At 38.6% G+C, this 17,627-nt stretch overlaps 1 protein-coding gene across 1 annotated transcript in view; it reads left to right on the top strand.

Moving 5' to 3' along the window:
- Nucleotides 1-867: 867 nt before the first annotated feature.
- CDH5 (cadherin 5) overlaps nt 868-17,627 on the top strand; it is a 29,963-nt gene continuing 13,203 nt past the window's right edge. The window contains exons 1-2 of the mRNA XM_042797809.1: nt 868-1,053; nt 17,359-17,560. Of these exons, the coding sequence (XP_042653743.1) occupies nt 17,372-17,560 (189 nt within the window). The 5' untranslated portion in view covers nt 868-1,053; nt 17,359-17,371. The remainder of the gene's footprint in view (nt 1,054-17,358; nt 17,561-17,627) is intronic.

Here is a 17,627-nt window from a genome sequence, read left to right as displayed (position 1 = left end):
TTTTACTGTACAATGCCAGACATATACCTTCGCATCCAGTTTTAACATGCAGATATGGGTCAGAAGATGGCAGGTGGCACTGACGAACGCCTCACAGTCCCACAGAAGGGTTGGGGTTTTCAGGTTAGGCTGTAGAAAAGCCCACTGGCTCATCAGGTTGGGCTCACTGAACAGTATCCTGACTTAAGTCTTATGTGGGTGACAGTATCAGAGACACTGATGCCTGCGCTTTGGTGAGCCTCCCCCAGGCTGCCAGTGCCCAGCAAGTCAGCCTCCGGAATGTAACGCGAACACTGAATCTTTCCCTTCTCTCTGCCCTGAGTGGTCTGGAGAGTTTAACCATAATCCAGATGCTATATTTTCTCCTTCTGGAAGGCCCACCTACACAGTCTTGCTTCTGGGGTCATAATTTTACCTGTGAAAAATACTATTAAATTTCATTTTTACATCCAGTGCTGGCAGAGCTTTACAGGAACCCGGTCTCATTCATATGAAGGCTCTAGCCTTTTTGCTTGCAGGTATAAAAATCCTTTTAGAAAAGACATCTCCAAACTACTTTGAAAATCCTGTTTGTGCAAAGCAGGCATAGTCTGTGTTGATTAAGTATCAGACACTATTTAAAGTATCATTCAGATGTTTGCTAACTCCTAAAACCCTTTATAAAATGATACTAAATAACATACCAACTTTTGTGTTTCTCTCAGAGCCAATTTCCTTTTATTCAGTTCCTTCATTAGAGTTAGCAACAAATCAGTAGGTATAGCAATAATAACGTTAAGTTTATCTTGTTTCCTCCACTCCCTTTTCTCACTGTATTACTAAGACTTGGAACAATAACAGGATGCCGGGATGCAGGATGGGAAAAGGCTGACTCCCAGCTGGAAAACCTTGGAGACTGGAGAGCTGAACACTCTCAGTATTGCTTAACGAAAAGAGAAGTGGATTTTTCTATTTGATCTTCATTTTCTGTGTTCTGCTTAACATTTTGGGATACTACTGATTTTAGTTTGCCTGATCTGGAAACAAACTGAAGCTCCACGAACTCTGACTCAGGTAAGGGATAAATGGTATTTTCTGTCCTTCAGCTGTGAAGTTAATTTCAAAGATTTTTTACCTCCACCAGAAATCTCTTCTAATGTCTTAAATAATTTAAGAAATACCAGCAGACAGGCTATGAATTTTATACATATCCACAGAATCCTCTGGGCCTACCATTGATGGCACTTAAACCAAATTAAGTGCAGACAGTAGCAGAGCTGTTTACAATGACACTGGAAGACAAAAATCTTTGGCTTTCTTGGGCTATACCACAATATTCCCAGATTGTTTGAAAGAAGAGACATTTTATGATTTTTTGTAGTTCTGTTTTGTAATATTTAGATTTTGTGGCCAATGCTCATTCATAATGGAAAAGGGACAGAAATGATACTGCAAATTGAACCCATAAAGCCTTTAGGAAAGGATTTCACTTGCAGTGTGGACATTTATAGGCTTAGTACTGTTTTGAGTGAGCACGTGTACACTGTGCTATGATTTGATGCAATACATTTTATCAAAGTGGGGGTTGGCTTGGTATCTGTCTTTAAAGTCCTGTGGCTTTATTGTGACCAATGCCAAGAGGAGGTGAAAGCCACTATGTATACTAGTCAGCTTGAGCATATATCTCTCCTGCCAAGAGATTTGTTTAAGGCTTAGAGGGGAGTTTACATAAACACATCAGTGACTTCCTCTCCTAAATCTCAAGTTTAAAGTGGCCCAGGTACTTTAGCATCCTAACCCTGGACTACCAGGTTTTACAGCCCCTGTTCTAAAAGACCAGCAATTCTTATTTAAGAAGTTTCTTGATCTCAGGGGTCCAAAATGAACCATTTTTTCTGACGAGGTATTTTATGAGCAGAGGCTTGATACAAAAAGTTGGTTGAAAAGGCTTTTATCTTATCCTAAAGATAGTGTAGCAAGTCCCTGAGCTAACGAGTTTGCAGTACAGCTTGCAGAGACCAAGTGTTTATGCATAAGAGATGAACCGATACTGCTTTTTCTGTAAGAACTCTATTCTGCAATAGTGGGACTGTCAGTGTGCACAGTACCTTACTGTGCTGGTTGTCACACTGTAATAAAGATAAAGGAAGGAAAGAAATGCAAGGAAAAAAAGATATGGAAGAAGATGGATTTCTGTGAGGAAATCTGTTCCATTCTTAGTTTCCAAAAACATTGTAAGTTGGTTGCTACTGAAGTTAACAAAGGTATAGTTAATCAATGTGTCCCTGCCTCCACTGATTATAAATCATTACATCAGCATTTGTAAAACCATACAGTATTACAGATGTTCATGTAGGAAAAAATATTAGACAAAAGCAAAGATACTCCAATGATTTACAAAGGCTTCTCATCTTAGGTTAATTTGTGCCTTGTAACAACAACCGATATACCAAAAACAAATCACAGAAGTGCTGACTTGCAATTTATCTGCAGTATCTCCAGGAGTTACTTTTTCTCCTTAAATAAAGGGTGAGCAACAGGAGAAAAGGACATATGAAAGCCTTAGAACAGTACAGTATACTATAGAGAAGAATGTGAAGTTACAAATAATAAAACAAATTAATCTGAAAGGAAAAGATAAACTCAATTAACAAATCATTCCTGCTTTGTCCACAAACCTGGGTTTTATTTTTCAGAGTGCTACAGCTGCACTGCTTTGCAACAAGAAGTATTTCCCAGAGCTTTGCTCTTTAACATAAGTTCATAAAACTGTTTCTGAAACATTTTAAACCAAATGCTAACACTGAAATTATGCCATGAAATAGCTACACATCACTCGGCAATCTGCAGCTTGCACAGTGCTAGATGCAGGGTTTAGGACTAAAGATGCAGCTTAGGCAGAGAAAATTCCACCCAAACAGTTAACAGGTTTGTTGCCAGGTTTGCTACACATCCTGCCTCTGTGAGTGAAACAGAACTGAAAACAGGATACAGGTAAAAATCACTGGGGATGGTTTAGAGGCTCCTCTGATTTATAGCACTTGGAGAACAAAGGACTGCAGTGTGCATCTGTACATCAATTACTTCAATTAATATTTCAAATGAAAAACAGAATAACTGTCTAAAACTTCTTTTTTCTTGTCAGGGCACATGTCTACAGAACTACAGGTTTAAATCAGGCCAGCTAATACTTCATATTTTCTAAAAAAGCAGAGGTTCACAGAATAGAGGTAACTGATTCTTTCCAGTAGCTGAGCTTTCTGTAAGGAATCTTCATGGTCATTTTTGTCATGCATTCATAATTCCAGTTTTTGCTCAGGTTCTAAAAGTTTAATCAGTGGTTCAAATGTTAGCACCAAGAAGAAAGTAAGAGGTTTTCTGTCTTTGTGAGAAATTTGCTAGGCAGGAAAATATTTCAGTGTTTTGTTCTTTTTTTTTAAAATGTCTTTCCCTTTGTTATCCTTGTGGGTTTACAAATCAAAAATCCCTCAAAGTTTAGCCCTGACATGACTGGTTTCCCTTCTGTCCTAGAACACAGCAGACAGTGATTATTTGTGTAAACCAGAGATTTGCTAGGGCAGAGAGGTGCCCAGCTCACAATCACTAAGGTAAAACAATTCCCCACACATGCCTTTGAAGAGCTGATCAGAATTTGAACTAGGAGAACAGATCTCAGCAAGTCCAGAACTGGATAGTCGTTTGATCCATGATAAGAGTTTGCTTGATCCATATGTGGACTTCAGTTCAGCACCCTACTCCATTGGAAGGGCCTACACAGGTGTATTTCCACTGTAAACAAAGAAAACAGGCAACACTCTGGTGCCACAGCCATGACCAGGAGCCACCATTCTTGCTGCCAAGAAACTTGCAGGCATCCTGCTCCAGGGCCTGTCCTTGGCCCAAGTACAGAGCCCACTGCAAACCCAGGAATCCCACCAACAGGACTAATGCTGGGAATAATGATGTGCAAACTGAATGCACATCACTCGCCAATGCATGTGCCACCCACCTCCTAAATTCTGCAGTGAGTCTGATCTTGAAATACAAAGAAGTAATAAAAAATTGTGAAGAACTTGTTTATAGTTCTTCAATGCAAGAATACAAATTAGCCCTTTCATTCAGTGAGAACCTGAACTTCACTCATCTTGATCTGAATTTAAAAATTGTCAATAAGCATGAACTAGCTATATTCTGAATGCAAGATTTTGCTGAATATTTTATGTTATCTCTGTAACATACCTCTGAGATGGATGTTATTTGTGCAATGAGTCTACTTTGTACATATCCTGCTATATACATCTGTTGGCCAGGCAGTGAGAAGATTTGGGGCCCAGCTCTCCTAGATTGCTAGTTAAAGCCCACAAATGCTCACAGCAACTGGAACAGCTCAAGAGCAGTATATTTCAGGGCTGGGCAAAGACAGGAGAAGGGTGAAAGGGAATCTTATCCATCCATTGCAGGTATTCACACTACCTACACTTCAGTTTTGGTACTCTGAGTACATCTAAGATTTAAAATCAGAAAACCAGAAAGAATCAAGCAGGTAGATGGACACTCTGGCATACTTTTCTACAGACAAGTATTTTTGTGTGAGATAGACAGCAAAATTGTCTTACAAAAGATTAGGAACTGCATGTGAAAGTGCTAACGTATCATCCATTAAAGGGTTCAGAACTTACAGCGAAAAATGACTGATACGTTAGAGAAAAGGTAAGCATGGTTACCTGGGACACACTGCAGATATTGTATGGGGACCTTTCCAAAAGACCAGGGGAGAGAAAACAGTATTCTTCTGCCCTAATAGTGCTATCTGAAGTGCAAGGAGTAACAGAGCACCACCACAGTTAGAGGTAGACTAAAAGCAGGGATGTTTTAAATTCCTCATTTTTCAAAATCCAAAGAGGTCAGTTTTATTGTCCCAGTCTAGTTGTTATCAAAATCCTCCTGTTCCTGTGGGGTTTCACCACCATCTTCTGCCAAAACTTTAGGAAGAAGGGTCCCCTGTTTCTATTACATATTCTTTTAAAAAGCCTACTATCAGCCTCCACAAATTAGCAGTAGCCCATCTGGCTTTGCGCTCAATGAAGTCATCCATTTCTCTGCATCCTCCAAGCCCACAGCAACATCTGGAATGGTCCTCCTGACACCTGGCAAAGTTCACAGGGTGCAAGGTGGGTTATCTGCAGCGCACATATGCCCTTGTCTTTATTTTGTATGACAGTGTAAAGGGAAATTCCACTTCCACAGTATGTCTGGAGGATACAATTGAATTCCTTCTCCTGCTTTTGTCCACATTTCTAAGCAATGCCTTGGTAGGATCAGTCTTCCTTTTCCCCTTCCTTTTATGATGCTATCTGCTATGAATCTGTGCTCTGGAAATCCTCTAGGAGTGCAAAGTCTACCTTACAACATACCGCTTGAGGACACTAAGGGCCTAATGCTGCTCTCATGCAAATTATAGGAAATCCTGCCATTGATGGGAATTGTTCCTGGGATAGGTTCAGCTTCATCGGCAGAATCTCCACTGGCAGTTTTAGGTTAGCTTCTCCATTCTTTTTGTGGGATATTCCCTCCCTCTACCCCCAGTCCTAGACCTGAATTCAGAGGAGATTTGCATTATCCTACTGTCTTTTATTGTCATTATTTTTCAGATATATAAGATCTTTCTGCAAGAGAACCGGTTTACTCATGTTAGGGTTAGGCCAACCAATCAACACTACTACTAAAGTATCAGACTTTTCACCACCTAATTATGAATCCAAACCAACAATGAAATACTATATATGGTGTATTTGCTCGGCACTGTTAATTCAGGTTTTTAGGCTGTCATTAAAACATAAACAAATATTGCCACACTATGCACATTTTATTATCATCCAGATTACTAATGCACCCCACCTAAAACACGTACCCAGCACAGAAATTAATAAACAAGGGCAGAAAGCAGAGAGCACAAAAAGCAGGAATGCTTTTTGTAATGGGTTCATTTTAGAAAGACAATAATGTGAACTTGACAGTGACAAAGCTATTTCAGAGCTCTATCATCTGTAGCACCATTTAACAAACACATTTGTTTCGTACACTATACTTGCCAGAAGCAGCCTTGGTAAAAGTTTAGGAATAAAATAGATACTGAATCCTCCAGTAATTGCACTTGGAGATGACTTAAATTTCAAACAGGAAGAAAGAAGCACATTTCCTCTTTGGAATACATTGCGTCATTTTCCTGCTGTGAAACGGTGAGCTGTATCACCTGCCTTATATGGATCGATCTTCAGCTTCTTTAAATGAAGAGAAAGGCTTCATTCAAACAAGAAAGGGGTATTCAGCGGCAATGACTAAAATATGAGCTGTGGGAAACATAAATTCCACTTACACAGCCACTAAGAATTAAAAAAAAATCCCACCTCAGTTTAAGAAATACCTCCAGCTGTGTTTCAGATTCAGGCAGCAAACCCCCAAGTGCAGCACTGCTGTGAATAAGAACTTCCCAAACAGTCAGGTTACTTTAAAGCCATCAGCTCCCAGCGGATGCAGGCTGCTCCCCAACGCTCACTGCCCTGAGCCCCAGCAGGGCAGCAGCAGCAGCCCCAGCCTCGATGCTGGGCGCTGGCTTGTGAAGACCTGTGAGCAGAAATGTCCCGGGGTCAGCCAGCTGAAAGCCCCCAGCTCTCGCTTTTATTACTTTCACAAAGACTTCTTACCGCATGCAAGGAAAAGGATGGCCTGCCTTGAAACAGGGTCTCTCCTACAGTCACGTCTCTTCTCACAAGTTGAACTAGCACTTACTATGGTTGCAATCTGTTTCACAAAGTAAGCTCTCCTTGGGTACCTCTGGACTGGGGTTGTAAAATTCATCAGACTAATGACCTGCTTAAGCCAGTGCATCGATAACGGAGCAAAACATAACACAGCACTGTATTAAATTACAATCACTCCCACGTGGAAACAAATCCATACAGAAAAAACATCTAACTAAAAAAAATGTCACAATACCTACAACAGCTTTCCTCATCTAAGGCCTGAATTTTCAGGCCCTCCCACTTCCCTTTATCAGCACTGTAATCTGGAAATTTGGTTCCCTAGTTTTATTTTGATTTGAAGATGAGATTTTCCTGACAAGAGCTAAACTATAAATTAAAATACTGAAAGGTTCATTGTAAATTCATAAGAGCAGTAATAATATCATTTGTATCATTTCACAACACATGGAGATTATAACAATGGAAATGTTCCAGGAAAAGACTGTAACTATAGGGGTGGGCAGAAAAGGTCTTAAAGTTAATTAAGCCTTGTCTGGAAGTCCAGTTGAATAAGGGCAGGAAATAGAGAAGAATGAACTGACATTTGAATTAGGTATTTTAAAAGGGGAGAAAAATACTGAATACTAATTACCAAACAAAATATATCCAGACACACCCTGGTTTTTTGGCCTCTAGTCCAGCCAGAAAACAAGAGATTTATGTATAGGTACATGCTTTCTTTATCTACCACAAAATTAATTTTCAGAGGAAATACTAATGCATTTAGTTACTCAGTAGAATAACCTGGACAAAGGAATCAGAACACACAGCCAGCTAAACATGGTTTCTCTGCTTCAGATTACTGTTAGCACAATAAATATCAATTACTGTGACCTGTGCTTGATGCTTGTGTTCAAGACAGATAGTTTTGCTCTTGAGCTTTTGTTGAAGGAAAATGTCAAAAAAATCTTATCTGCTGTAAACACTGCTACATTGTACTCAAAAAAAAAAAAAAATATTTATTGCATGCAGTTCCTCAAAGGATGGGGACTTTTCCTTAATCAAAGCCACTCAGTTGGAGCTCTGTGCTAGGAAGCCTCTCTGATATTAAGTCTTTATCTGGAAACAAAGGGAATGTGGAAGAAGCTCTATAATACATTATTCTCATAGTGTACCTTGTTTCAGCTTAGCCAAACTTTTAAACATTCAGCAACAGCTTTGGCTAATCTCTGTGTACAGCAGAGCTAACCAGGGGGCATTATCAAAACAGATCAATTCTGAAATGTGAATGCAATTTATTGTAGGAAACAAAGTTTCTGGTTAGAGATGCTTGAGAAATTTTGGTGATCACAAACACCTCCAACATATCCAAACAGTTTCACTTCTGCACTGGGATGAGCCAAGTAAGTTTTGGAGGATTCCCTTGTCCTCTTCTTACCCAAAGCCCCGCTCCCCAAAAATCAAACAACATCAACTGACTGTGGGAGGTGCTAGGGATGAGGGAGGCTCAGTGATGAGATACCTGCACCTCTGTCTCTCCTACCAGAGCTACCACAGTTTGGGCTAAGCAAAAGGAAATTGGCTCAAAGAAAGCAAGAAAGAAGCTGGATCTACAGCCATGTAAATATGCCACTGATACTGTCAGAGCCTCCATCATTCTTCAAAGTCAATGAGACCCTTCACAGGAATGAGGACATCTGATTGCAAGATCATCCCTGAAACTATGTTTTGGATACAAGAAAGAGAACAAGTTCTTTGCCCTGTCTGTAACACTGGCATTTTATCATCATTTTCAGCATCCATCCTTATCAATAATTAATCTGGATGGGAGATATTTTCCTCTTAGCTTTATATTTTAAACAAAGAATTCAGGGGAGAACGTCTGCAGTTCCAAACTATGCATGCAGGGTTTATCCCACCCGTCTTAGTAGCTCACTTCAGAACAGAAGGGCTGTATTTAATGCAGAGTTAACTCCCCACAAGAGCTCAGATTTCAACAGCATTTGGCAACTGTCATCAAAAGACATGTGGCCAAGAACAAATTTTCTGTCATTTAATTGTTAGTTTCACCCCTGCAACATCTGCAAAACAAATAAAACATACTAGACATAGGTACTATGAGCTTCCTGATTTTAAAAAAACTGAATGCTCTAAATCAACAGAGCACAGAATCTATATGACACAATGATGATGAGGTAATGATATTCTGTGCCAACACCCAAACTCTGCTTGTGGGTTTGAGCATACTCACTAAACGCTAGAATATTCCTGCTCCTTAGAAGTCATTCAGCTTTCATATATGTGCTCTCAAAGCTCAGAAACTGTAAAGAGAGTAGCTTATGACCTTAAACTCAATGTTATCAAAGCTGTCAACAACTAAGAGAAAGCCAAAATCTTCTGTTTATGATAATACATCTATTTGTTATGAAACAGTATCACAAATTAATTTTGAAATATTTGAGTGGCTGGGTTTATACTGGGCATCGTGTTTATATGGGGAATTGTGCTTAATCATATTTTATCCTTTGTTATATTTTGTACTAACATGTTTGTGTGCAGACTGGACATTACCACTTGCTTCTTTAAAGTGCTCTAATCCATTTTGGGGGCACTTCATGGAAAGTTTCTGTAGTAAAGCATTATATGACTATAGTAGCATGGTCAGAGTAAGAATTCTTAAGCAGCACCAGAACATACATATTTCAGTGCTTCATGCACTGCATCTGTCCAGTTTCAAATTGGTTATCATCAGCTCTCAAGTATCTCTACAGCCTCTGTGATGACAAATAACATTATTGTGAAAAATGTGTAAGGACATTGATTCTGCACCTGGTGTGATACATGATCTGCATGCTGAGAGTGTGAAATGAGGAGGATTCTTAAAAGTCACCTAATTATTCAGTGTGGCTCTGATACACCTTTATACGTATTTCTCTCCTGGGCAAGGTAGAAGGCCAGCAGTTTTACTAAGACTGGTGGATTACTTGCTAGACATGCCAGGATGCTCATATGAAAGGAAGACAGTCATCTATTAAAGCAACAATTAGACTGCATAACTGATCTAATGAGGAGAAAGCCAGTGCTCTCACCACTCATTTTAATGATTTCAAAGCATTGTTTTACCTTCCTCACATACGTCATTCTCACCAGAGCAAACAACCCTCACTTAAACAGTGCACTCTCATTTCAACAACAGAAGTGATTCAGGAGCTGTTAATTTATCTAGTCCAAAAATAATCCTTCTTTAAAGTTCATGAAGAGACAAGCCCAGTAAAAAAAACATGTATTTAATTTGCTTCTCAACTATCAGATTCTCAAGTAAGAAACTCAGATAAAAAACAGATTACTATAGATTGATAGACAAATTATTTCATTAAAGATTAGAATAGGAATCATAGCCTGTGCACATGAAACACAGAAGCAGTCTCTCTTGGTTGGAGAACTTCACTGTGTAAGATTTTTGATGTTCTGCATGAAAAAACCCTCCTAGCTTCTCTCCGACCTATGCGGAAGTTGCATACTTTTGTACATACTATATGGGTACACAGAAATATAGTCACATGTTTTATTAGATCATGTATGGGATTCATTTCCACAGACTGAAATGTTTCAGTTTCTCAGACATACTTAAACTAACACTATCCGCAAAAGGTTAAATCCCTAAAGAACACAAAACTAGGCACAATCTATCAGCCCATCTCTTACAAATTTTTCCAGAAAAATTATTGTTTGAGGTTTTCTTGAATTCTAACAGAAGCCAAATTCAGAGCTGATTCCCAGCTGTACAGATGTTATGTACAGGTAAATCAAGATCTAAGACAAACAAATGTGTATTTGTGAACAGGAAACTGAATCTGAACCTACACCAGCAACACTAATTCAACAGTTTTGTAACTAACCCGCTCTTTATCAGATAGGAGTCATGTAGGAACATAGACCGCACTCTCCGAACTGCAAACATGTTTTTGTAAGTTCTTGGAAAATACACATTAAGATAAGTTTAACTAGAAATTGAGAGAAATCAACAGAAGTTAAATGTCTTCCTAACTTTCAGATTTGGGGCCTTGGTGTTTGTCCAATAGACTTGTCTCTAAATTCTCACAACTAAATCAGCATTTATCAATGAAGGATTTTTGTGAGCCAAGTGAGATCATTACTATGTCTTGCACACCCAGCTAACAGACAATAAATATTATGCATCTATTGATACAGTTATCAGGATACCTTTAAAGGTTAGTGCTGTAAGGAACAGTGTTTGAGCTGAAGTAGCACCAACAAAATTACTTCCCTGTTAGTCCCGGAGGTCATGCCTTTATATAATGGGTCAGATTTAGAGCAATTCAGAGCCAAGATGGATAACAGCACGAAGCACAGTATTTCTGGCCTACTATGATGGCTGACTGCATCTGTAGTACTGCAGTTCATAGACTAAAATAAGCAAAGCCTGCTATAGGACAGTCTTTCCCCACTTGTGCCAATATTTTTATTTTTGTTGATCTACCCAGCTAAAATATTATCAGGCACCTCACTGATGTAAAACATACTACAGTGAAGTCAGGAGAATTTACTGACACAAGATCAGATCATGCATCTGATTCATCCTGCTTCTCTTTCAGAGCTGCGATGAGGCAACTTCTAGCAAACAAACTGCAAATTTATAAACCCCTTTTCCATAAAAGCTTCTTGGCAAGGAACAAAGGAGATTTTTGTGACCTCTTACAACTTTCTTCCTCATTCATTTCTCTAAAATAATTCTGTTTATAGCAAATGTCTTCTTAAACCATACATATCTTAAGTTCACACTCAGCCTTTTCATATGACCTTCTCGCAGTATTTACTGTAGCACTTTAATCCTGGAGTCAGCAAGTCACTTGCTGAAATGCAAGCAGGGCTGTCAGGAAGCTCTGGGAGGACATTCAGCCAGATTTCATTATTGCTGCTTACCCGTCTTCTCTGCACAAGCTCTCACTCACTAGCTTGGAGGGTGGCTTTGTTTTATTTAAAAAGAAAAAAAAAAAAAAAAAAGAAAGAAAAGCAAAGAAAAAAAAAAGCCAAACCAATGCTTGCCTCCCCCATTTGTAGGCAGTTCTGTATCTGAGATAACAGAAAGACTGGGAGACCAATTTGGCTGCCTGCTTTCCACCAGGCAATGAACTTTTAATATATACATAGTAAGTATTTATAGATCTTTTATAACCGAATTTTTTCATTTCTGAAAGAGGCATCTGTCCTGCCTGAGGACTCCATTCACCCATGAGATTAAGTTGCATTTTGTATCATCCAGGAGAGAATTTTCTGGTGAGCTTAACAGACAAGAGAAAAAAAACATTAATATATTTTCCCCAGACCCACCAGAAACTTGGAGCTGAAATCACAAAGAACTTTCAGATTAGAATTATTCTCTTTTTCCTTAGAAAAAATATGAGGAGCCAAAACCAGAAGTGTTGAATTATCTCCTCATCTATATTGATATACAGTGCTGCAGCATCAACACCAAGAATTGAACAGCATCAAATGCACACAAGAGTGCTCCCACAATACTGAGTGACGTGTGGGGCTTTTTTAAAGTAGCAAGTTTAGTTAAGATATCGCTGAAGTGGCTATTCATTCAAAGGTACTATCACAAATATAAAATGTCATTTTATAATCAGTTTTCAGGCAGGCATTTGCACTCCAGATTGTTTAGTCATCAAGGTGGCTATTTACTTAAAGGTATTATCATGGATATAAAGTCATTTTATAATCAGTTTTCAGGTAGGCATTTGCACTCCAGACTGTTTAGTCATCAGTTGAAACCACTTCTCAGATGCATAAAACTGACATAAGGACAATCAAAAATATAATACCAGGTAGTCAGGCCCTAGGCCCATTTAAATCAGCTCAATAATCTGAAAATGAAAAAGCAGCACAGTGTTCTCAGGAAAGGCCTATTTTAAAATGAATCATTGTACACCATCGAGGACACAAGACAAGACAGCTTTAAGAATAAATACGAGAAACACTGAGTAACCACCCGAAACAAATCGTATCTGAAAATGCAACCAAAAAATGATTCCTCCAAGTCAAATGTTGCACAATTTACTTAGGTTTTTTTAAGTGATGTTACTAAAGTTTGAAGACCTACCCTAGTTCCCGTTCTCACTGTACTTGTTATGTGCCTTCAACTCTTCTCACATTGTAAGCTCAAGGGAGCGAAGGAGGATAACAGTTTTGCAACTTGAGATGCCAAGCAGAAACTGGAATAAAGGTAACAATTATACCTATGTGATTACTTTGCTACCATGGTTCTCTGGGTTTGTTAGAAGCTGATTAGAGCAATGTTGTCTAATTATGAGATGAAGAAACTGCAAGAACAAAATCTGAGACTGTTGTTACTCCTGACCACTGTCAGGATCAGGGAGACACATTTAAGTCTACTGTGCTTCAAATGTACCTTTTGAAAGGGCTACTGCTTTTTATTTAGCTGCAATACTTTTCACAGAGAAATTAGGAGGCTTTATCAATTCATGTTTGCACAGCCGTTTAACATCCCTGAAAGGCAGCATTAAGTACTGCTAGGACTATTTTCTTTTAATAAGGTCTTGCAGGTATACCAAAACTACAGACATTGCAAAGAAAAAGATAATTTATCCCCCTCCTATGTTTGGTATGTTACCTTTCTATTTCTTAATGCTCATCGCATTCACACATTTTCCTTTGGTCTTAAACATCATATAGATGAGAAATTAATGCTAAAAATGGATTCTGTATGGCAGAGTTGTTCAGGGTCGTTTTGCTACTCGATGCTGGGTCAGATTCTGCTCTCTTTATATCTATCATTGCTTCACTGAGCGTAGCAACACTTGGAGGTGTTTAGATGGCGTATCAAAGTAAATTTTTTGCATCTGAAAAAAATTTTGAAGTGTTTGTCTAAATGCCAGGAAAAAACCCGCAAATGTTCATAAGAACATTTCATCAAATGTGGTTTTATTACATGGAGACCTTATTTATATTAGCTGCTCATCAACCTTACCATTGATTATTTATCAAAATGACCTGTAAAATGCAAATTTTTAATTCGTACAGTATTGTCTGTATCTCCACCTGACATTTTTTTAATTATTACTCCCAATCTGCAAGAAGAAACTATACCATATGGTCATGTGTCCCATAAATCAGTTTGAATACCAGAATTTCTCAGTTAACTGTCTATAGTACCCTGCAGACCAAGAGTTATTTGCTAAAATAATTCAACACATAAAATGAATAATGTTGGTGGAAAAACCCATCATTTGCTGAAAGAAAATTTAAGAGCAAAGCAAGAAACTTGGCTATTTGAATAAACCATTCCCCTGCTAACTTGAAGGAACATTTACAGTCCCTGCTTAAATTGAAAGAAGTTTGAATTATTGGTGTAATCAGTTAGAGGCAGAGGGGTAACTGGAGACTGTACATTAAGGTAGACCAGCGATGGGACCTCACGGCAGCACACCAGGGAGAGCCACGCATGGGACAGATCAGTCACAGCCCGTGCTGTGCTGTCCCCTTCTCTGGAAGCATATGGCCATGGGGGACATTCCTTGAAAGGGTGCATCTTATTTCCTTTTCTCAGTCCTGGCTGCCACAGCTGACATGAGAAGAAACAAAAAGCCAATCCCAACATGTCATCCACCTGTCATCCCTCAGAAACCTCCTTGCTTCTGACTCCATGGGAATGCATTCCCCTGCTCAGGCAGGGAATCTCTCTCTTCTGCTACTACCTCTGGCATTTCAAATGAGATCCGCTGGAAAGCAAAACTATCATGACCAGAAAAAGAGAGAGCATTTAGTACAGCTTGTCAAGAGCTAACATCCATGGAACGTGGCCTTCACATCAGGACAGTGCCCTTACCCAGTTGCTACTCAGCAGGGTCCTGCTTCTGAAGTGTTTGCATGTGCTGCCGAAGAAGGGTATTCTTAAACATCGTGATGAATTCAGCTACGGATTCAACAGCAGTGGACTTCCAGCTGCTGAATGGAAAGCTTGCATGGTATCGTACAGGAAGTTTTCTCAGAATCAGGCTGTCCTGTGGAGCAGTGAACATCAAATGTCCCTAGGAAAGACAGAATGCAAAGTGCTCGAGTGTGCAGTGTTACTTCTACCAAAATGAGAATTTTTGAAAGATGCCAAAGACAAAGCAGCAGTCATTTTTTGCAAGAGGGTCTTCTGTCTCAGTCTGTGTTTGACCTACAGTGCGTATCAGAGAGCAGATCAAACTCCACCAAATTGCTGACAAAGGAACCGTTAACTTACCAAGGAGGCTGGACGAGTATTAATAAGGAATCCATTAATGAGGAGTTAAAGGAAATGAAGCCACCTTAAAATCTGAGAACACAAAGATGGATCTGCTGAGTGGGAGGGGTACCCTAAGTTTCAGCTGGAACATGCATATATTTTAAAAGATTCAGTCTGGTGCTTTCTGTATTAACGGCCAAATTTCAAACAAGGCCTTAACTGTGAAACACATACAGGCCACCTACTTCAAAGGAGAGTTTGCATTTGCTGCATGGATCCTCAGGAATCATCAGGATATTACCACAGTCCCAGAGCTCCTATACAGATAGCTGTATACTCGTTATGAATTTGAACCTTCAGTTTCTGATAAGCAGTGCCCCTGCATAAGGATACCAAAGGTCTCGGAGTTGCTGTTACTAGTAATGACTCTCACCAACAGTGAGAGGAGGATGCTGAGGAGTTTGACAGAGGGCATGGCAGGCTCTGCAGTGAGCATTAATAAACAGAGAGGCAAATACTAGGAAAATATTACTGGGAAGACACAAAATTTCTCTTTACAAAGTAGATTTATACTGTGATCAGTAAGCATCAGTGGAAATTTGACTGGGTTAAAAATGCCTTCTGCAAGGATGTTTGTAAATGTATCACTTTTGGTGAAATGAATGGCAACTGAAGCAGGCAGCGCTGTCCTCAGTTTTCAGATCTTTTCACTACAGCAGTACAGGAGTTCTCCACCATACCAGAGCAACAAGAGAAAATTACTTTTTAAACACTACAGTCTGTTTTTTCCAAAACTACAGCCTGTACTACTTCACATTAACCAATTGGTTTCCTTTGGTTATCATGTTTTGTAATTTTGTGAATAAAAGACAGACTTACGTGATCACAACAGAACCACATCAATGCCTTCCAGTTTCCAGTTGTAGAATGTTCATGTATACAAATAAAACAAAGCAAAACAACTAAATCTTACTAATTTTTCTACAAATATTCAGAGCCAAAGTAAGTGCATAGAATACAAAAAACTAGCTAAATCAAAAGAATTTATATGAATACATAAAACTGTATAAAACACAGCTGAGCTATTAAAAAGCAACTTCAAAGCCACCTTCTTTGGTCATTTCCAACACAATCACAAAGAAGAAGGAATGTTTCTCAGTTTTTGTACAACAATGTAGAAGAGAGAAAAGTACAGGAAAGCAAAATTTCATGGTAAATAAAATCTTTTTACTGACAGTGATGCTGCACCACAGGATAACATTGATTGCCTAGTTACCAAAGAGTAATTTTGGAAATGTCTCAACACCTTCCTGCCAAAAATACTAATTTAATCTCACATCTAGCAACCTGTGTGATGTCAACTTCTCTATCACAATTAACGGTTTTATTTTTGATGTGCATGCTGACAGTTCCTAAAAGCTAATGGAAAGTCATTTACGTGTAATTTAAAGTCTGATTATTTGAGTGTTAAATTTCCCTGACAGTCCTTTATATTGGGAAGGGGAAATTTAGTAAGAAAATGAATCAGCTTTGCTACATTAAAATAACTTCTCAATCTGATATGAAAGTCAGGCCTAAAGTTTTCTAATATTAACATATGATGCAAAAATATGGTTTCACCTGAGAATAATTTCACAAATTATCGTTTTGTAGATGGTAAAACCTGAGAATAGGGGGTAAAGGAACTTTATATGTGTCTTCAAACGTTACAAAAGACAAGGAATTGAATCAATAACTGAGCTCTCTGAGGAAGATAATTTTCTACGTTGCACTTGGAATTGATTGAAAATTTCACAAGAATCATTTTTTTTCCACCAAAGAAACAGATTTTATTCTAAATCAATATTTTCCATATGAAGATATTGACTACAGCATATTTTGTGTCAGGGCAAGTCAAAACATTGCATTTGGGTTTGTCAAGCTGGAACATTTCATTTCAAGTTGAGTTAACATAAACTTTGATCTGGCTCCCCCTTGGTGTTGCTTCCCTGGCTACTCTTCCCACGAGCTGTGCTCTGCAGCCAGACTACGCTCTCTGTAATGCACAAAGGGTGATCTTTGCTACTGAATCTCCTCTTCAGATTAACTATGGTAGCTCAAGTGGATGCTGGCTTTTATGCTAGCTTTTGAAATTTGCACGTTTTTTATTTCATTAAAATATTTTTGCTGGTTTTTACAGCTGTTAACTAGTTAAAACTGTTTCACAGAAGGAAAAAGACTGATATTTCAAACTCTGATGCTAAGGGAGGTGAAAAAAAATACAGAAAGTAATCAAACTTTCCTACAGAAGGAAAGTCCATTTGCACTCCCGTGTGTGCTCTCTCTAAATAATCTGATTCTGTTGTTATTTATATAATTTTCATATTTTATATTATTTTCTAGGCTACAGAAGAAGATGAACCACCTTATTCTACTTTTCTCACTGTTCTTGGCTCTAGCATTCGCTGACAAAGAAAGTCAGAAAACAAACCAAAACTTTTCTTCAAACAATGCCAGTCATAAACGACTGAAGAGAGACTGGATATGGAATCAAATGCATATCAAAGAAGAGATTGATACACCATTACCACACCATGTTGGCAAGGTAAACAGCAGTCTGTTAGCAATGAATAATTAGAAATGCAGACAGCAAATGAGTATCTTGAAAAATA

Source organism: Tyto alba, unplaced genomic scaffold (genome assembly GCF_018691265.1).
Source record: "Tyto alba isolate M040663 unplaced genomic scaffold, T.alba_DEE_v4.0 Super-Scaffold_26, whole genome shotgun sequence".
In the NCBI taxonomy this organism is placed as follows: Eukaryota; Metazoa; Chordata; class Aves; order Strigiformes; family Tytonidae; genus Tyto; species Tyto alba.
Note: the sequence above shows the minus strand (reverse complement) of the source record. Positions and strands in the feature narration are given on the sequence as shown.